The 22,468-nt window shown below is 41.7% G+C and overlaps 1 protein-coding gene across 1 annotated transcript in view; it reads left to right on the forward strand.

The window, feature by feature from the left end:
* The window catches only part of LOC103362151 (GDNF family receptor alpha-2-like), a 48,813-nt gene extending 26,754 nt beyond the window's left edge, over window positions 1-22,059 (forward strand). The window contains exons 5-8 of the mRNA XM_008288437.1: window positions 10,431-10,543; window positions 11,543-11,683; window positions 15,529-15,671; window positions 20,842-22,059. Coding sequence (XP_008286659.1) covers window positions 10,431-10,543; window positions 11,543-11,683; window positions 15,529-15,671; window positions 20,842-20,967 — 523 coding nt within the window. The 3' untranslated portion in view covers window positions 20,968-22,059. The remainder of the gene's footprint in view (window positions 1-10,430; window positions 10,544-11,542; window positions 11,684-15,528; window positions 15,672-20,841) is intronic.
* The last annotated feature ends 409 nt before the right edge of the window (window positions 22,060-22,468 follow it).

The following is a 22,468-nucleotide window of genomic DNA, read 5'->3' on the forward strand; positions in this document are numbered from 1 at the left end:
TGTGTTAGTGCTGCTGAGAGCAGGTGAAACACAGCGGTTTTAGCCAAATCAGCTGTCAAGATCTTTTTACCTGCAGAACCTGGTGCTACGTCCGGCCATCAAGAGGCTGCACATCCAGCAGGTTGGAGGAGATACGCTCTGCATTCATTAGTCTAACAGCATAAAAAATGTGGGACATTTGAATAATTCCAAGCATTTAAAAGCTCATTTATGAGCCTAATGGAGTTCAACCAAGTGTTAGATCCTGCTAAAAATAATACCCATGATGTGGGAATTAACAGAAGAGAAAACTTTTAGCTACTTTTTCATTTCCCAGTGTGACAGATGATTAGGCAGCTGATACAATTCAATGACAATCAGTGACGGCTCCTGACAGTGTTTGTGGGTTTATTACAGCGAGTGGCCGTCCAGTCTCAGTAGGCATGGAGGATGATGACACCTTTCCGGTTCGTTACTTGCAGTAACTGCCTCAAAATCAGAGACAGCCACTCCTTTCGCAAAATGCTTTTAACATTCAGCAGCGATTGTGTATCAAACACAACAACCACTACACTGCAGAAAATTATTTGAAGCACATTCAAACATTTTGTTGGTTAATTTTATTCTGCAAAAAATAAACAAGAATGATATGTGGCACAATTTGAATAACAGACATAAAAGGACAACGACTCTGTGTGTGTGAAATCAAAGCACCACTTTCGTACTGTTTTTCTCTCATTTGAAAATCAGGACAGAGTCGCTAGTTTTGTTAAAAATGAGAATAATTTACTATCACGAAAATTCTAATTAGTCTATCTAACGATGCACAACAATTTTTTGGAGACCAGCCTTTCTCTGGAGGTTGACTTGCCTCCTGTTTTCTGGTGTGAGCAGCCTTCGGGTCTGAGTGTTAATGGCGAAAATGTAATTCCTCTCCACCAACACTAAATCCAACCACCACACCGCTAAAGTACTGAAACTCTATCACCTCTCCTCCAATTTATGATTGTCTCGATAATTACCTGCTTGCCTGCATTGTGTAATCTGTTTTCAGGCTGAGTTGCTTTCTTTGACCTTTAGGCCCTCGGGTGTCTGCTGTGCACCTCCTTATTGAGAAAGATGAAATAGAACGTTAAAGCTCATTATCTGTGGCTGCGTAATGCCCCGCTGAGGTCAACAGCTCGATGAGTGTGTACACGCTCACGCGGCGTGGACACACGTTCGCCTCTGCACCAGCAGACCACCAACCATAAAAGCAGCCGCGCACAACCACGCCTTTCACATGCCACCACTTCAAGCTCGAGCGTGATTCTAATAATCCTGTGTTTGCGCGTTCTCCTGCGGTGAATAAGTGCCGCCATGCAAGAGAACGTCACTGTGATTCAATTACAGGGAGATTGGTCAGTGCTGGGCTGCCACTGTTCTCTGATTGGTGGTTTTTATCCTGCCATAAGTTGTCCACCATCATCACCCATCCTGTGAGATGTTCCCAAAGCGTCCTCTATCCGTCTTGATGTCCTCATGATGTCAGGCACCGTCACAGGGCTGCTACGTGTCCTTGAAGACCTGCTCGGTTTTATTTGATCTAATAATTCGTTGAGATACCGCATTAACCAACACATTATGTTCTTAATTTGCTCTGCACTTTCAATATGTTGTACAAGCAGATTGAATTTAAAACGTATTTGCCATGCTAATGAAGACAAAGTCTACAGATTAGGATTTGTTTCGTGCAACCTTGGTGATAAACACAGTTGAACAAACCGTAGAAAAACCCCTTCAAAACTTTTTAAACGCACAAATCACAGCACACTCCAGTGCAACACCGGAAGAAACTTTCCTTGGCGCCGTTCTCCTCTCTCAAAGATGTGTTGATAAAAGCAGGGAGAAGATCATTCAACGACAGGCCCGTTTCCCCCGGGGATGCCTGTCTGACTCCAAACAGGGAAAACACAGCTACTCCAAACCTATTTCATTTTAACACAGGGGACCGATCTAAAGAGGACGGGGAACGGGAAGGGGAAGAGAGGGAGGGAGAGATAATGAGACAGAGAGAGGAGGAGGAGGAGGAGGAGGAGGAGAAGAGGGAGGGTCGCAGAATCGATCTGGGCCGCAAAGCTACTGCAGCAGGTTGGAGGTCAGTGGTTTGGTCGCACAGCTATGGATCTCTGCAGCAGACTCTGCAGGCCATCTGAAAGACAAGCTCAGCTCCTCACAACACAGTCCAGTGAGGTAACAGGTCATGGCTCAAAACACACACACAAAGACACGTGTCAAAACATATTTAAAAATGCATACTCGCCTGTGTTATTATTTATTTTAAACTGGTAAAGGCCAGCAATTTTGTACAAATGCCTTCAAATACTTTATTTTTGGACTTGGACCTGGAGGACGTTGGACGCCAAATTGGCTGCGATTTCACCTTTGGAGACTGTTCGGATTGTTCCAGGTGGAGCCCAGAGCTCAATCAAACAGAAACTAAATATTTGAAAGGGTTTCAAATATGTAATTTTGGCTTGGGCTTAGGTGGCATATTGCACTGGAAGATTTCATTTTCTTTCTGGTCTCTGTAGAGGCAATTGTTGACATACTCTGGAGATCTCTGGGACTGCAGATGGACATAGAACAAGCATTAAATGGAGTGGCTCTTATTTCTTACACCTGGTAGTGCTTCTTCTGCAGTTATTACATTATTACCTTCCATAATCCTGTACAAACAGGCAAAAGCAGACATGCCTGTTTGTTAGTGTTCTCCAATTTTCCTCACTTCCTCTCCTCCCCTCTCCGCTTCCCCACCTTGTTTTGTCACGATCCTTCTAGTGCATCCAACATCTATTCTTTTGGGACTGCTGAGTCCATAGAGTGACAATAGGCTATATTTGGATGTGCTGTTTTGGGGTAGTGTAGTGTGTGCATGTGTGTGTGTGTGTGTGTGTGTGTGTGTGTCCATGTATGCAAGGAGACAACACTCCCTACCCATTTCCATGTCAGTTCACGCAACACAAGCCCAATGAAGCCTAACCCGAAGCGCATTGAGTTGTATACGTGTACTGTATTGATTGTCTCAAGGATCAATGCAACACTTCTATCTTTGATTTATTTCCCCTGGTCTCCAGGCTCACTGGGTGCTCTTTGATTGAGTTCTATGGCCACTGGTTTTCAAAGTGGGCAGCTGAGAGACAATCGATCACTGTACAGGTAACCTGACCCAGTTTGGGAAATGTACTGTACCAGGCCGCCTTTGCTTACAGAAAACTCTCAGGGTGTTAGCCTCTGTCTTTCACACACACACGCACACACACACACACACACACAGTGCCCTAAATCAACAGTGTGCTCTGTTGTATCTGACAACTCAAGCCTCCACTGAGGGGGAACAGTGTAGGGAGAATGACTGGCCCGGATGGCATTACTCTGTAGCTTCTGAAATGAAGCAGAAAAAAAATCCGGATGCTGTTGCACTGTTATCATCAGTTTCTCTCACATTCACACGCACATGCACACACACACGTATGTACACACTTTTGTGCTCATGCACTTTTGAGGACGCTCAAAGTATTCCCTGGCCTCTAATTCTTTCCTAACCTCTCGTTCACATATACGGTCAGTTCTCGATGGGATACTGTAAGTTTAATGAGCAACCAAGACTTGACTGTGTGGAAACAGATTTCTCAGGAAACGAACTACTTCGCTGTGCACGGGAAACACTGGCAACGGAAGAGTGAGTGCATAGCTGGAGCCGAGTATGTAAATGATACGCCCAACCTGACTATGTACAAAGATGTGCGCTCTCGATTTTCAACAGAGAACTACGACTTAGAATCTTTGTCGGTACATTTTTCTGTCCTTTATTTGTTTGCTTTTTTAATGCAGCATGAGACTGACATATTTTTTTAATAAAGTTCAAAGTAAACAGCTCAGCTTTCATTCAACATAATGTTCTGATTACCCAACAAATGCAAGTTCAATATTCACTCTCTTCCTAATTTTAGTTAGTTTCCATCAAATATAATGAGAAAGATCTGACTGTGAAACTGTTAAATGCTCCACGATGGTTACAGCTACTTGCTAAGAGTTTCTGAGCTCTTTCACTGGCTGGAAATGGGGATGTTAAGAGGATGATAAACATGGTTTAGTTGCTGCTGTAAATACGAAAGAGTCAGCTGAAAGACAATTAAAGGTGAGAGGAACTGCAGAGTGTGCTGATAATTCTCTGTGGGTTTCTAGCAACTAACTACCCATTTCATAATAACTGGCCTAAAGCAGCAAGTTATCAAAGCAGCAGCAGCAGCAGCAGCTTCAGTTCTCTGTCATGTCTACGCAGGATGTGCTCAGGTGTAGCATTAAGTATTGAGGTCACACACATTTTGGCAGCATTCAGAATGCAAGTGGAAAGAAAATTGATTTGAAGTGTGAAAGAAGGAAGAAATGCCGCTGAAACACCCTCTGTGTCGACAAGTTTTTACTATTTGATTCATTGGTCACATGAACTGATTAATGCAGGTTCAGACCTAAATCTAAAACTAAGTCTTATCTATAAAGCACCCTGTTGAAGAAGAAGAAGAACCGGTCAAACTGTCCTCACTTTTCAAAAAATGTTCTCACTCTCAAGGTCTCAAAATGGCCCTCCAAAAAGAGGATACAGTGGATTTTCCTTAAATACCTTTTAAAGTCTCTGCTTAAGGCGATACCTGGACTTTTTCTTTTTCCCTGGTTACATTACAAGCTATCAAAGTGTCTTTTCTGATTGTATTAATCTCTGGTTTTGCAAGCAAAGCATGTGTCAATTGGTGACCTTTTCCTCATACATAGTACAGTTTGCTGCAGTGTGTGGCTTTAATCAGGCATCGGCTTCGGCAGAGACGTGCTTAGTTTGCTGGCTACACGAGAGAGCGGCGAAAGGGGTGAAAGGAGAGCAAGGGAGAGGAGAGGTGGTGAGAGGGATGGGGCAGGAGCTGAACAGAAAGAGTTGTGCATTTAATTTCAATACATGGATTAGTATATGCCCATTTACTTTCCTAACTATAATCTCTAAGGGAACACGGTGTAGCGGAAAACTGCAGTCATTACGGACTAGGCCTCATACTTTCCTTTGCAATCTCTTCCTCAATGGTACCGTATCTATTATTAATGCAAGCATTATCAATAGAGCTTCAGACTTATCTACAGAATGGTTGATGTGTGGTTTTGAATGTGTCAATTAGGGCCTCCTCGTTTACTTTTTATCATCCTTGTTCTGAACTTCTCTTTGTACTTAAGGCTGAAAGCGGCAGCGTGTACCTTTCTGTAAACACAGAACTGTTTCATATGTGACTAATGGCTGCGTAATTACTGCTTGTAACCGTTCCACAGCTTCCCGGATGATTGTGTCGTTTTTTCGGGGACAGTTCATCCATTTGTTTGACGTGTACACTGTGTCTATGGAGGATGGCTGTTTGCTGTGTTTGAAAAGTATTTAGGGAGTTTAGATAACCTTGAACAAACTACTCCCCGTTTACCAAACAGGCCATGCTGGGTAATGTGTGTGGCATGCTTGATTTAGCATTAATCCCGGTGACATAACATTCAGTAGGGGGTTGTAAGACACCTGCAGCTGGTTGGTGTAGACAGAGGCAGACACAGAAAGCAAGAGGAAATAAAAGAAACAATTGCGAGCTAATTTTCCTGTCACCAAACAAGGAACACTGCAGTCATGCATAAGTAAGTCTTTCAAAATAAAACAAAAAGTGGCTTAATTAAATGAAAGTGCAAGTTCAGATTGTGGCTCGCTTTTTTTAGTCGGGATTTTCCGGTTAATAATTCAGGGGAGGTTGTCTCACCAGCCAGTTTTTGTTGGTTTCAATTCTCTGCTGAGTAAGGGGGCGAAAGGTTGTGTCATGTGACAGCTAAGCTAAAGTGCCTCGTGTTTTGACTGAATACCATCTGTCCACATTGCCCTTTTAGAGTATTGACTGGGAATTCCAATGAGTACAGTGGTGCCAAAAAAAAGGCAGGCCTCTGTCCAGACACATTTAAGTGAAAATACTGTAGCTGTGGGTAAAATGGACAATTAAGTCTGACCTGAGCGAGAGATGCTGTCTCGGGTTCACCAGAGGAAATTTAGGTGGGAAAACAGGAGAAGATTCTTTATTGTCTTCCAGTGAAAAGGAGAAAACAGCTCCGACAGATGTTATTCCATATTAATCAAAATATATTCATAGCACTCCACTTACAAGGTCAGTGCTGTATTGTTCGGATTCTCATAATAGATGTCGTGACGTATGGAGCCAGGCTGCACAATGCAGAAAAAAGAGCATCAAGAGAGTAACAGTCAAATCTGAGTTTTTTCCGAGAACCGTTGTTTTCTTTGGCGTTTAAAATCAAGTGACAGAAGGACACACAAGGTTGAATCCTATTGATTGAACCAGGGTCACATTCCCTCACCGTGGGTTCGCACATGAGCACTTGAAGCCGCAATGACAATCAGTTTATATGAAAGTGACAGCAGGACTATAATGAGAGAGGAGAAGAAGAAGAAGAGGAGCGATAAGGTCAGAAGAACAACACTGTCGTCGAGGGAGGGGGCAGAGCAGAGAGCAACATCTTTAGTTTTTTCTCATTTGCTTCATGTAACTGCTATTATGTTGGCAGCTATTGTGTCATGGTTATTGTTTTGCTTTCTGTAGATGAGTGAGAGATATGGCTTGTGAAGCCTCTCCAGGCTGAAGACTGAGGGAAGTGATAAGAGTGAACAGCCATAATTTACCATTTAACAGAAATTATCATCCGTAGAAGAACTCATCTATTTGTAGACAGAGCACAGAGAGGAAGTCTCTAAACCACACGGGGCTCTCAATGAACTGTTGTTTTTTAAAATGAAGCTATTAGAAGACTTTGGAGTCTGATAACTGTTTTTCTTCCTGCCTCTCCTCCTTCATAAGGAAATGGTTTCCAAGACTGACACTCATCTGATTTAAGTCACATTGTTTGTCACGGGCATCAAGTGATAGGAATAAGAATCCATATAAAAGGCCATTAGTTTTCTATTACTGCCAAGCTGGATGGACGGGCACTCAGCGCTCAGCCGAATCACTGTGTTTAAAGTGTCAGGTTGGTTGAAAGAAGTCTACCTCTGTGGGGGCTCCCCTGCCACTTCCCTGGGGGCTGAGTGGCTGAAATGACCATAAAACTCTGTTGAGCTAGACAGCCTGTAATTTCAGCAGCGAGAGGCGCTTCGCCGAGGTATAATGGAAAGCCTGTGGAAGCCATGAAATGTGCTGCATCCTGGTGTTGGAACACCATTGTCTGAACACTCAGGACACCTCTCTAAACTTTAAATTACTGTTTTTAAGCCATCATTGTCTGAAAGAGCACCGCTTCTAAAAAGAAGCACGGTGCTTGTTCGGTTTCTTTAATCTTTCGTTGGTCTTCGCCATTCTTACAGAAATCTGACGTTCACATTCCGTATTAGTACAAAAGTGCTAAAGACCCTTTGCTCATAAAAAAAAAAAGAAAAAAATAGGAAAATGAACAAGGTGTTTCCAAAGGTTGTTTTATGTAGGCACAATAGAGTTGTTCTCACTCCCCTCTTCTGTCTGTTGTATCTTTTTTATCATCTGTAGCATGATTGTGGGTACAAGTACCTTTTTTCGCTCTGAATGGAAATGGATGAGAGAGGGCTTTGAGTGAAGGGGACAGGTGTTGAGAGGGATAGTTTTGCATTCGTGTGTGTTCCTCTATGCGCTGCGTGTCGCTATGTGAGCGCGTGTTTGTGTGTATCCGTCTCTGTAGCAGCAGCAGCGGCGGAGCAAGCGTATGTCCAGTTTTCTGAAGCGAGGTTTCACATGCGATGTTAGCAACATGTCCCGTCGAGAGGCTCTCTGGGTGATTTGTGAGGAGGGCGGATGGAGATGGAGTAATGAAGTGTGTCTGAGTGGTGTTTGCTGCTGGAGGTCCAAGCCCATCACACCACACTGGCTGCATCTCTGGTGAAAGGCACGGAAAGAGGGACACAGACAGACGGACAGAGAGGGAGATTGTTATCACATTCCCTCTCAGCCAAATACTTGTCTCCTTATTTGCAGACTTAGAATGTAGAATAACAGCGTATTGGTCTGTATGTGTTGTCTGCAACAACAGATGGACTTTCTGACCAACAGACTGGATGCATCTACTCTCCTCTTTAGATTTCCTGAATGACAATATGGCGTCCTGCCGGAAACAACTGATTCTTTGTTTGCAGATAAACATGCAGGTAGAGACTCGGTATCATCGCAATGCATCTCATCTGCTCCAATTACTTTAGAACCCCATGAAAAAGGTACAAAGTGATGAATAAGTGATCAAGTTGTGCCACAGTAGAACGTATAAGTGATGCAATGCATATTTAAAGACAAGGCAGTATGTAAATTTCTGTGACATTAACATTCCACCTTTTTAGGCTATTGTGGGATGCAGTGATTTGCGCCATCAGCACTTTGTTGTTTTTTTAATACGAGTCTCTTGCTCGGTGCATAAATGCGACGCTGTACATGCATCAGTCAAAGTTTCTCACCAACTACAGTATAATTCAGTGAATAAATTAGCAGTGAGTCACAATGATTCATTTAAGCTTTTGCTAATCAGTCAAATGTGAATGTAACAATATGTGCGAAAGCATAATTCACATATTTTGCCATGCACTGTGGCTTTTCCCTTGAGAAAAATATGCTTTAAAGATGCTATATTTTGAGAATTTGATCATGAAGTGACTGTTGCACATTGATTTTGAGAAACTTAATTACATACCTGAAGGAGACAATCATCTGATGGAGACAATCATCAAAACACTTGATCCATTTTCCCTGAATTTCATGGGAAGCCTTGGAGCTTTTTTTTTTCCTTTTTTTTTAACGTCTTATCTGCACTGGGTGAGCAGCAAAAACAATGAGCAAAGAAAGGAGCCACAGCAACAAATGTAATCTCGTACGTGAAGCTCCAGTTGTACCGTGTCTGTGTGTCTGTCTGATACGGACAGCTAAGTGTACAGAAGCCAATCTGTTCTGTCAGAAGAATGAAAAACCTGGTTACAGTAAGACATGCCTGACTCCAGTGTAGACAGGGTGTTAAGGTTTGTTAGAATAATATTGAAAAATTCTTTTGAAAAACCTCTCACCTTCTTCTACAAAGTGAAAGTGAAAATCTTTGACTGAATAAAGAAAGAAGAAAAAAAAAAAAAAAAGCTCTGGACCGGGAGAAAAAGAAAAGAAGAAATTTTAGGAAGCTTGCTTTTGTGCCAACTGTTAGATGAGAAGAACTGTCTGTTCAATATAAACCTTTAGCCAAGCAATCATTAGCTTAGCATATAACTAGAAGTAAATGTTATTTACTAAAAATAATGGCGAGATAAAGGCTGCTGGTTTTCTGGCTGGCATCTGGCTGGCAATTTATGGCTTTATTGTAATTAAAATGTGTCATAATTAATCTGACAATGATGTATTGCTGGTAAAAATTACCCTCATATATTGCAAATTGTGCTTTGAAAACAGTAACAAATGGCAATATAAGAGACTGAGGAAGTAAAAGGATGCTATCAGAGCGCCTAACGTAATGGTTAACTTGATTCGCTCTTAATACGTTGTCCAATAGTTGCCAACCAACCAACTAGCCAGACAAAGCATTCAGTGATTTGATCACTACATCTGTTTCAGTGTTTATATGTTTGTGTGCTTGCCTTCACTGAGGACAAGACAGCCTGAGGTACATCACAGTACCTCTGAACTTAAGGCTGAAAAAAGTGGTCAGACCAGGTCAGAGTGAATGAGTCATGACAGGGACGCTGAAAGAGGGAAAGAGAGGGAGAGAAATGTGCAATGGATTGTGATTCACTTAGTGGGCAGCTGTGATGTGAACAGTACAGACAGAGCAAGTTTGCACACGCTACTCCCAACAAACCTACTTAAGTAGATTAGCAATGCCACCCTGGGGGCCTCCGCAGACTTAAAGCTCTTATCACAAACACACCGAAACAAAACATACTATTTTTATCAGTTTCCTCCGTTTGTGGGGGGGGAAAAAAAGTGAGTTCGAGAGACAGTGGAGATGTCCAGGATAAGCAATGGGAGCTAAGGCCATATGATATCCTCTCTCATCCTCACGCAGATGCAGCACCACTGAGTTCATGGTGCATGCCGCGAAGATACTAAATAGCTTGTGGGTAGCGAGGCATGAGTCAAAACTGGTTTGCTATTCAGGACACCTGTTGTGGCGACCAGGAAACAGATGTTGCATCTACTTTCCCACTTTGATGCTGGTCACAATTGACAGCTGCTTTGTAGTAAAACTGGTGCCAAAAAATTAGGCCCAGTGCTATGAATTTGTGTACGTGTGCTGTGTTCATCTGTCATGTGCTTTGAGTTTATGACTGACCCCCTGTCTCTTTTTTTTCTTTTTTTTTTTTCCCCTATGTGCTGTGCTTCGTGTTTGTTGTGCAGGTCTAGACTGGCTGATTACATAGTGAACTGCTGGACGACCCCGCACACAGTGAGCACTTGTCCCAATCAAGACAATCATCAAGCCTGCTTGGCCTCCTATGCAAGGCTCATTGGTCAGTATGGGGCTGTGGGGGACACTGATGGATTGAGAGCGTGTTTGTGTATAAGAGAGAAATTAAACGTGGGAGTGAAATGGAGGGATACATATAGGAATGCACAATCACACAATATCTCTCTGAAATTGCAGCTACACGGTGAGATAATGAGTGATGGTTATAACAGTATATAAGAAGAGACAGTGTGACAACTGTCTAGTCTACTTTTATCATGAGGACCAAGCAAAGGAGTTAGACGCTGATTTTTTTTTTTCTTTTTTGTCCCTCCTGGCCTGATATCTCCACCAGCACACTGGACATCAGTTCACTAGTAGAAGTAATTTGGGAGTAGAGGCGCTGAGAGAGTGTTTACTTAATTAAATCACTTGATGACCATCTGTTTGCTCATAATAAATGTTGTGCAAACAGTGTGCGCAGGCTAGTATATGCATATTTTCAGTCCCAGCCAGCAGCACCAAGGTGATGTTGTGGCAGAGCTTGCAAAGATTTCCAAAGGCAAATTTACACAATATAACTGTTTTTTTTCACTGCTTAATGGTTGCTGAAGTATCCATATTTCAGTATCAGTCAGTGCTTTCTCACCGTGTGTCATAAATCATGCAGCATAAAGTGATAATATGCAACGGTGCTTCCTGGTTTTCTCTGGAAAATGCAAAAATAAATGTATCTAACACTCATGACTCCAGCTAAAAGCACTGACACAGAGAGACATTTGAGATGTAAAATGTTTTGGTACGGTAGGGTTGTATTCACACACTTCCTAAAGCAACTGCTTTTCAGGATATTTATAACGTAATGGCCTCTTTACATGTAAAATAAAGCATTACAGAATGGCTCACCTTCCTATAAACTCCGACAGTGCAAGACCATTCCTGTGACTAACCTTTTGTTGTTCATTTTACATAGTATTTGCAATAAATGTAATCCATTATTGTCCATTAGCAACCCACAACTGTTTGTCCTAATGTATGTGTTTGTGTGCGAATGTCCTCACAGGAACAGAAATGACTCCAAACTATGTCGACAGCAGCTTCTCCAACTGGACCATCTCCCCGTGGTGCACCTGCAAGGGCAGTGGAAACCAGGAGGAGGAATGTCTGAACTTCCTGCGGTACTTCACCGATAACACATGTCTAAGTGAGCCACCCTGACACGTGCACACTCTGCATCCATCTGAAATGTGTTTTGTAACTGATATGGGTCCACCAGTCATGTAATATTGATAAGGGCACAACGTGTGCGATGCAGTAGTTACTCTTGATGCTATGTAAGAGCAGAGTGAGCTATGAACTTCGATCTAATGCAACTTTAATGGTTTCATGTCAGTTTCTGCTTTTCAGTGTCGTTGATCTCTCCAGTGAGATAACTGTGGATGTGATGTTATTGGGGAGACAGGATGTGGAAATAATGAGAGGTAGGGTTAGTGGCAAGAGGGGATGCTAGATAATCTTCAGACATCTCGGTATGAAATGCTGAAAGAAAGTTTTATTAATTTAACTATTTTACATTTTTGTTTATTTGGTTATGACAAATAGGAAATTAAGGCAGAAGGATTAGGGGGGAATGTTTGCGGATGAATGCATGGATGGATGGACTTGGAGTCTTAATGTCTTATGTCTGCTGCACAGTTGGATACAACTTTTCCACATACACTCCCTTGTCCACTGATTAAGTTGGAATTAAACATTTTTAGTTTCTCAGAAGCAAGTAATTTCTTATCACCTCTCATCCCTCCTTTGGGCAAGATCTGCCCAGACTTTAATACAAAAGAAACCATTTGCATGTCATTTTCACATTCAATCTGAGAGAGTTAAAGGGCTTATCCCTTACGGGGAGAAAAATGTCATGAAAAGGAACAGACTAGCACAAATGGAATAATAGGGAAAGCTAAAATACATATCATCTGTACATCTAATGCATAACACACAGGGTGCAGCACGACAGAGGGGTTACTTCAAATATCCTCACGCCTTTTTCACGGAAAAGTCAAATATAGCAAGCTCCCTCCTTGCTATGGCATAGCGAGCAGTGTCATCAGAGCTACAAGACACCGTTGCCTTTAACATGTTCTATTGTGTGGATAATGCTTTCTGACCATTTCAATAGATTGCTGGGTTACCGTTTTAGCTGAGTGTGCAGGATGAGGGATGAGGCTGGGAGCTGAGGAGGCGTCTTGAAAAATAACACAAAATGCAGCATCTCCTCTCTGCAGTCAAGGGGAACAGGCGATAAACTTCGACACACCAGGGAGGAGGATATACACAGAAACACAAACTCACTATACAGTACCATACATATTCAATCACCTTAAACTGCAGGACATTAAAAGTACATTTTACGAGAACATCCAGTCGAGGAAGGTTTACTAATGCAAATGCGAGTGATTTTTGAAAACATACTAATTGTTCAGAAAATAAATGAGAAAATCTCCAAAAAGCTGGGAAGCAAAATTATTCAAGCACCGATGTCAATACTTTAACAGAAATATCCTTTGACTCTGTTGACATCCAATAAATGCTTCTGGTAGTTTCTTACACCTGTTTTAGTAGTTTTACTTGACTCTCCATATTTCCTGAATCAAGCTTTGAATGACCTAAAGATGATGATTGTCCTGCTGGAAAAAGTTCAATGATGACCAAAGCTTCAATTGATGATAAAATCACATTCATCTATAAAATGACCCGCGAGTCCAAAGAATCAGTCACATGGACAAGTCCTCCAGTTCCTGAAGCAGCAACAACACCCCCACAACAGGATGATCCTCCTCCACGCCTGACTGTTTGGATGGTGTTCTTGTTCTGATGCATGCCTTGCCTTCTATATGCCAGACATAGTGCTGACCAATGGGACTAAACATTCTCACTTTAGTCTTTTTTTTTGCACTTTTTGGTCAAGAATTGAGCACAGTGCAGTTTCTGGGCCCTTCTTTGTTTAGTGTTCTTCCTTTGGTACTTGTACTTTTCTTCCTGCTGTCATCAGGTTCTTCTGCATGTCTTTTGCGGTAATGCAAGAGCTTGTTGTTTTCAATGCCTGATTCTCCCTGGAGAAATTTCGTTCCTTCTTTCACCCCCTTCAATCACACCACTATTCTTTCACTTTCACTCTCTCTCTTACTCTCTGTTTCTACAGTGTAAATCTTTTTTTTTTTACATTGATTGACAAACCAAAGGACATTGCAAATGAAAACCGTGTGTAAGACAAATCCTTTTCTTTCCTCACTCTGTTCCCTATTTTTCCTTACAAGTTCGAGCAAAGGAATAGCAGAATACTTTCCGAATATATATTTGACTAAAATATGTGGGGAGGCCAAATGAGAACATTCCAGCTAAAAGAATAATAACCATAGTCAAACATAGTCTGAACTCTGATACCTTCTTCTCTCTCTGTCTCTGCTCCTCTTGTTCTCTCCTCCCTTATCTCTTATTTCATCAGCCCCTGCAGGTAGGACAATACAGGCTATGCCCAGGGGTTAAAGGAAAACTTATTCAGAGTCATTAAAAATTTGAATTGACAATGAGCTTAATCACTCAGTGGAACATTTGGGTGCACTAAAACATTCTGGGTGGAGGCCCTCCAGCCAACTACTTTGATTTATGACATTATTCCCTCATCTTACAGTATCTGTAGGGGCATAGCTAGCTATAGCCAACCCTGACAAACAGATGTGTAGCATCACACGTCTCAGCAGTACTCCACCGCAGCTCTTCACTGCTAGGACTGAAGTGCTCTGATTTTCCTGCAAATCACAGTTTGAACCAGAATGAAAAACACAAAGGGGGCTTTTATATTTGTTACATGTGCAGGTGTGTGTGTTTGTGTACCTTTTCGTATGCTTTGCTGTGCCATATACTCTATGTACTTATGTGAGTGTGTGTGCACAGACAGAGGATGAGATAGACAAATGTGTGTGGCCATGCATCGGGAGTCCTCGGAACTGTGTGGTCATCTGATTATGCATGTGCGTTCCACACCTATCCTGTTTGTCCTTTGTGTGGTGGTGGGGAAATGCCATTTCTCCTTTGTTTGGGAATGTTTTGAATTTGATCAGTCACATAAATCTATTCAAAGTCATCTCTGCATGCTGACCTTATAATGGAGGTGGTTGCCAAGCAATTACATGCCTTGCCTTCTCTCTGGCTGAACAAAGAGAAACAAGCCTCGTGTTTTAAACGGATGAGCAGTGAAAAGGTACTCAGCCCCTATTTTACCATATCTAGCTGAAAAGCTGACTGAACAGGGATTTATCACATTTTTGCAGAGACTCACACATGCACTTAGACACAAAATAACACACATACATACAGTACATCTGCAGGCGCAGATACACAAGCACTCATATGTATTCACAGACCGCTGTCCTCTGTTTGAACTGATTGATTTGCTACTTTTAAAAGATTCTATTGCCATTCCATGCCGGCAAACAAATTAGGGCTCATCATCTCAAGTGCGGACATTATGCCACTATTTGGTCAGCTTGTTGCAATTTTAGAACGGGTGTTGCAACACAAAAAGGTTTTTGTAATGAGCTGCGAGCTGCAATTGTTTGTATTTGATGAATGTGTCCATTGTGTCTTTGCATGATTCCCCTATAGAAAGATCATTATGAGCTAAATCGATAAACATGCTAGGCAGTTCAAAGACACAGCTTACAACATTAAACATATGGCAGATTTTTTTTATTGTTTGACAGTAAAATACTGAGCAGCCTCCCCTGTGACAGATTCCACAAACAAATCTTCTGATCGCCAGTTGTGATTAGTTTCGTGCACAACTCTCAAGGTTACTGACAAAGTAAAATGACTGGCTCTCTGTGCTCTTTTTACTTCTTCCCTCCTCAGTCCCACTCCGCTCTGCCTCATTCCCTCAGTTGCCAAAGATTGGGCAGGGGACCAAGAAGTTGACTTAGAGCTGTCTGTCTGCTAGCTGGCTTCTTGCTGGGACAGCAGTCAAAAACAAATGACTTTATATCTCTGTCCCTGCAGGAAATGCCATTCAGGCCTTTGGTTATGGGATAGACAACCAACAGAACAAAAACGTGTCTGTCCCAGGTCCCTCAGCGACGTCGAAGACGGGGCCTGATTGGTCAACAGGCATCTCAGAACATCCCTCTGTCACTATCCCAAAGGTAATAGGTTTGCACTTACTGTTGCATGCGATGTTGCAAATGTTACATTTATTTGCAAAATGTAAAATACAGTTCTAGTTTACTGCTTGCTTGTCAATCAGGTAGGATCTTAGAAAAAAGAGATTTAATCTGAGAGTCACATGTGGGACAGCCTTTTGTCTGAAGATATGATTTTTGTAATTCCTGCTCAGATATACCCATACATTTTCAACACTTTCAAGCAACTTCTTTGCATAAATTTGTTCAAATGGACCTATTTCAGCGAGAATGAGAAAGAAAAAAAAAAAAAAACACTCCACCCTGCATCCATGAAAGAGGGATTTTGTACAGTGGCAAAATCATAAAGCTCAACATGCTTCATCATTCACATTCGCATCACATTCAATCTCTATGCTTGTTAAAGCAATTGGCACATCAAAACAGGCGCTTTATGATAAGACAGTTTATGCTACACCCAAGATGATGACATGTGGTTGAAATATTATATTTCGCTCTCAGACAATGAAATAGTGAAAGGAATGGGAGGTGGGGGCTTTAATCTGGATTAGAGGTTCTAAAATACTGGCCCAGGGCCTGTTCTCTGCTGAATACTGTCTACTCCGAAGACTGCAGTTAACTCAACTATAACTGGGTTCACTGTCTGGAGCAGAAAAAAAAAAACATCTACTGTTTGCTGTAATGCACAAATGCATATGTGTTTGTCTTTTGATGGAGCTGTGCTGCATTTTTTCCTCAAATAAATGCAAAAATGACAGAACCGTACTGTCCGCCAAAGACTTCCTCTCTCTGTTTTTCTTGAACAGGACAGAAATATTTCACTCTGTACTTTTGGCCAAGGAACAGTTTTCTTTCTTTTCTTTATTTTTTTTGGATCCAGCTTTTGACTTTGATTCGTTTTCATAATGAAATATTGTTGTGTTTTACAGATGTATTTTAGATGTGCCACGCGGCCTTCTAGTGTAAGACTAATGATGTTTTTCACCTTTGCAGGAGACCCAGTTACCAAGCTTGACTGAATTAGATACTGTAGTATAAAACTGTGCTTTGTAACGCATTCTTCTGCTGATGTTATTGTTCATGTCATTTCTCAGCGACTATTACCGATCCAAATCCGAGCAGCGTGCAGTGTTTATGAATGCAAATTTGTGTGCTGAATGAATGACTCCCATTAAGACATCTCACATCACAGCCATTAAATGGTCACACTGCACCCGAGTCATGCAGTATTGTGCTTTACGCAGAAACCCTCATTGTTGGGAAGACAGCAAATTAAAACCTTAAAAATGTTGCAAAGAGAAGAATTAATGAACAAGCACCACTGATAACAATAACAGCGAGCATGTTCGGGAAAGGTACGGGGGGAGGGGGGGGTGGCAGGAAGGGAATAGATGGTGGAACGGCTTTCTCCAAAGGTTTTGTGTGTGTATGCCAGTATTGATGCACTGCTCAGTGCCTGTCTCACTGCAGCATGGTGTTTAATTTATTGTAAAAATGGTAATTAGGAAACAATAAGACGTGTGATTACTCAAGCAGGAAGTTTATAATTAGAGAGGGAGCTGGTAGGGACATTTTGGGCGGCCCTGCGTTCTCAGACAACTATGCCTGGCAATTAAAACTTGTCAAACTTCCATGGCAGATAAATTGGGGGAGTGTTGTTATGGTATGAGTCCTCTTGGCAAAAGACCGACTGTCCAAAGCTGTAAATCTCACGGCGGCCAGCGTGGCCACAGATGTGTGAGTACACATCTCTATAAATGATCTGAGTGAAATATATGAGGTTTGTGGTGGATGGATCGACACTATCACCATGACACCGAAGGATAATAGAGTGTAGGATAATCTGCAGCTTGTGACTGCATATGGCAGTTATGCTGCTCGCCTATACACTATAGGGTTTTTTCACACAATTTTTTGTAATTATTTAAAATGTCAGTGTCAGTCATTATGGGCTTTATCCCAAGCTGGCTGAGTAAACATGTGGGCTAAAGCTTGGGCCTTTCAGCACTGTAAGGACGCTTCCAGATTAGGTTTGATTGATCTATACTGTGCCAGAGTGTTTACATCAAGAGGGCCATGTCTTCTAAAAAAAAATCCAGTTTTCATTATTTTTGAACATAATTTTGTGTCCTCACATAAATGAGTAAAAGCCATCCCCGCATTTCTTTTCTCTGTGCATAGATCAAAATGTGTGTCTCTGAAAAAGCCATTCAGGTTTACAGGCTGTTGTGATGTCCTCCTCCTCATCCTACTGGGCTCCTCTCTGCCACTCACTGAACAGAGTGGATGTAAAGAGAGAGGCTTCTCCTGAAAAGGGGTGTGGACAGGCGTAGCTAAGTTGGATTTTAAGCTGGACACTGAAACAGCCCTTTCAGAACATACTAAAATTAGCAAAAGCATGATAGAATGAAAAATCTGTTCACTGTTCTAAGCATAACCTTGAAATTCACATCCTGGAGTCATCTAAGAGCTTTTTAACATTAAGCTCTTTAAAGGAGTATAGAATGGGCCTTTAAAATTTTTCCATGAGTACACTTCTGTTGTCATCCACATGACACTTGCACAGACAAGAAGGACACTCGACACATTTTGGAATTTGTACGCCTTCTGTCAAATTGATGTTCGGATGCTGTTGTCAGTCCAGATATCTAGTAAACATTCAACTTCATTGTGAGACCACAGTGATCCCTTAGTGATGGTAATGTGTAAATAAAAAATGATGGGTAGTCAGGTGATGTTGACCTATACCTCCAGATTTTGGTACAGCTAGTCCACCTCTCCCAAATGCATACATCGCTGTACTGTGCCCAAGTGCAGTGTGCAACATTCACACTTACCAAACATACTGGAGTTGAGACTCAAACGTACTTGATGCAGAAGAAAGTGTGGAAGCATTCTAAATCAGGAGGATAGTCATCATGTGCTTTGTTTCTACTGAGAAATACAATTGTTTCCCAATATAATAATGTGTTTCTGTGAAGTGGGATGAAGAAAATTATAAACTCCCAGTGAAGTCTTCGTTATATTCTCTGGGTCAGAGTGGGTCTCACAGATAAGACGGATTGTGCCAGCCTTATAATGGTAATCCTGATTTGAGTTTTAATTCCCTTCACTTGACAAATTCTCCAACAAGGAATTGTTTTAAGTGAACTGTTCATTTTTATTGCACTTAGAGTGTCATTTACAATGTAATATAAAGCAACTTGTGTGCGTGAGGCCCTCCCCCCTGCCACCAACCTCGTAGGGGAGCTGGTGTCGTCTCTGTTTCCATGTAGCACTGTCACTGTTGATTTTCAGCTCAATTGAATGGAATCGACTGTGAGCAGAAGCCACATAACTCAGGGTTACTCGATAAGTAGCCTTGGGAAATGCAGCTCTGTTTCACTGTACGTTTGACAATTGTGCTGATTGATAATAAAAGCATGTGCTGTTTACGTGTGCAGTTACTTGTTCAATGACGAGTGCGGTTGGTCTTTAACGGTGTGAATATATACTTTTGAGCAATTTCCACCCTCTTTCTCTGGATAAAGCCAGAGCAAGTGGGTACATGTTGTGACATTGTCTGTATTCCGTCACACTGTATGCATATGTATGCACGTGTTTGTGCTTTAGCCACTGGTTCATGTGCATGTGTACCTTTCGCGCCAGCCGGAGTAGTATGTGTGGATATTGGCTGCAGCCGGAGATCTGGACTCATGTCAACAGGCTGCTGCCACACATCACTGCCCTTGCTAATTAATTGGCTTTTAGTCGCGGATGTGTTTGGTGCATTGTCAAGCTACCCATTGCTGTCCCTCCGCACACCCTTCTTTTTTGGCAACTGTCATTTCAATCATTTCTTTGTAAAGTATGAATGCACAAGCTCAGGTACTGTGATAACTGCAGCTATTTTGGATCCTCACTCTTCCTCATGCTCCCTTCTTCCTTTCCCTTTACGATGGCGGGGGAAAAAAAGGCTGTCTTGTTAATATTATTCAACACAATTTTCTTGTTTCATTATTTATTTTCACATTCATGTGTTACCTTGTTCTGGTGGAAGATGAGGTGCCGGTAGATAACATCTGTGTAGCTTGTTTTTTTTTTTCTTCTTCTTCTCCTGTGTACAGGGAAATGGACCAAAGTGCAATCTCTGCAAAGGTTGCATTGGTGAAGATGAGGTGAGGGGATGGTGGTGGAGGAGGAGGAGGAGGAGGAGGAGCAGGAGGAGGAGAAAATGTTTCATGTTCCTTATGATGTGCCTCTGTATTGCTGTGCTGGACTGAAAATGGTGCCTTCACAAATTGAGCGGGACTACTTTAACTTGAAGGCAAATGGTTATGCTTTGTGTTACAAGAATCCGAGAAAATTGAAAAAGTATTCAAAATGCTAACAATTTTATGGAACAGCACATAATAAAGCCCATTGTAGTGTGGATATAACAGTGGAACTCTGGAGGCCATAGAATTTAATATCTGGACTGATTCCCTCTCCTGCCTGCCATAACGTGAACAGTGTGGCAAACTGCACGGCTCATTCTCGGTTTGCACACTGTACACAAGTTTATTTTTTCTCTCGTGCATAAGAATAAACATTGTAGTTTTTTTTGATTGTGCACAGTCAAACAACGGCTCTTGCAACTGTTTTGTTCAGCCTCTACTTGCTGTAAGATATGCCTTATGAAATATTGAAAAGAAATTCACAGCTGCTGTTGGCTTCTGTAGTGTGTGTTTGGCTTCGTAGCATGTTTTCCTTGTAAATAAAGTCTGTAATGATAGCTTTAAAAACTGTTTAGAGACTTGCTGGCACAACCTAAAAGACTTTAAGAAAAAATAGAAAGTGCTCACAAGAAGCTCTCCTTTGTTGCCAACTTGTTTAAGAAGCAGGGAGCATACTAAGCAGCAGGGGCTTGAAATATACTTCACATATCAAAACATTTGGTGGATCAAACACTTCATGTTCATGCCAAAGTGGGTGGTGCCATGGATACACGTAATTTCTCACTCTGACTTTCTAACTTGTGTTTTCTCTTCTTCTCGTCAGCTCTGACCCCGTCCTGTGTCACCTCCCGCCTGTCTCCTCCTCCTCCCACCTTATCAAATGCCAGGACAGGAAAGCAGCACGAGTGTCTGAGTCACGTCTAACCTTTACACGTTTTTTTTTTTTTCTCCCTCTGTGTGTTCCTTTTTCTGCCCAGTATCCTGAACCAAGAGATGGTGGCCTGGACCTGGGAGAGGATCACTCTCCCTGTCTCTGTGCCAACGTCTGGGCTCTGCTTCCCAGCCTCGCTTTGGCTCTGGTCCTGGCCCAGCATGCCTTATAGAAGCGCCAGTAGGAGAAAAAAAAAGAGGTCATCCACCCACAAGCTGATCCCAAACGCAGAAGGTGTTGTTTCTGAGACTGATATTAAGAAGGCTGAATCTCTGGACAGTTGACATGAATGGCATTTATGAAAGAGGGAAAAGAAGGGACAGGAGAGATGGAAATTATTGAAAATTTTACAACTGTGAATTTGTTGTTCATTTTGATGTATTGTTTCGGGGCAGACCGCAACTGTGATGGAGCACATGGCTTTACAAAGGACCCTTGGTGGAAGAGGCCATGAAGTCCATTCTCTGAGAACAACTCTGCCTCCTGACTGAGACACGAAAAACATGGACGACTGAAGCCGCTCGTGTCAAAGACTTCTGCACTTTTCTCACCAAAGGAGGGAGAGAGGGAATGAACAACATAATTAAAAAGCAGACAGGATTGACAGAAAAGAAATTGTTGCAGAGAGAAAAGGAATGAGCATGAAGTAAATGTCGTATAGTGAGAGCGAAAAAAAAAAAAAAAAGAAAGAGAGACTTTTTTTTTTTTTTTGGGTCTTGAAATGGTTCTTGACTTAATCTTCTCTTGGACGAAAAGACCATAAATTTAGGGGCGGGGATGGGGGATGATTACATTCTGTCTCTTCAACACTAGTGTAAACTCTAAACTGTAAAGCCTACTCAGTGTTCTAAGTGTTGGTATAGTATCCGTGACCATAATCAATCTACAGTGCAGATCTTTCATTTGGGTGCTACAGTATACTTTTTTCGACAGGCGGTGAAAAGAACTAAAGGCGACGATGTTAACAGTCAGTGGTTCTATGGTCATTTAAGATGTTGTTGTTGGTGACTGTGGGTGTTCGCCATACGTCCACCTGCACATGTGTATATTCCTGTCTCTATGTATATAAACAACACTTTTCTTTCATTCAACATAACGATATCTAGTATCTTGAAAGGACATTATTGTACGCTAAGACGGCTATGTATTGGTACCAATGGAAGGCCTTCATTATCTGCATTTATATTTGTCTATTAAGGTTTGATCACAAAGAATGTATACAGGGATGAGATTAAATGAGCTCAAACTGCTTGGAAAGCCATAACCTGTGTGTGAATATCGTACTATGTTTACCGAGTGTGTTTTCTCACTCATTACAATGTGTTTACATGCAGGAGAGAGGTAGTTTGTACGGAGCGTTTTAAAATTGCCAGTGTGCCAGTTTGTTTTCCCCCTTCAGAGAGCAGACGTTATAATGCAGATTGTAATTAAGTCTTTGAGAGAGTCTGATTGTGTGACCCAACCGAAAACACTTCCAGTTCCATATTTAAATGGTCCCACGTGGGTTTAAATTTAATGTTTTTGTAAATACACATAGATATATCACCATATCTGATTGCTAAAAAAAAAAAAAAAAGATATTGTTAAAGAATGTGAACCTGCCCTTTAAGAAGTCAATTTTCTGTCAGGGAGGAATGATAATGTCATATATCAACTTATACATAATGTGTGTA

The sequence above is a fragment of the Stegastes partitus genome, unplaced genomic scaffold, assembly GCF_000690725.1.
Source record: "Stegastes partitus isolate 25-593 unplaced genomic scaffold, Stegastes_partitus-1.0.2 Scaffold13, whole genome shotgun sequence".
Taxonomy (NCBI): Eukaryota; Metazoa; Chordata; class Actinopteri; family Pomacentridae; genus Stegastes; species Stegastes partitus.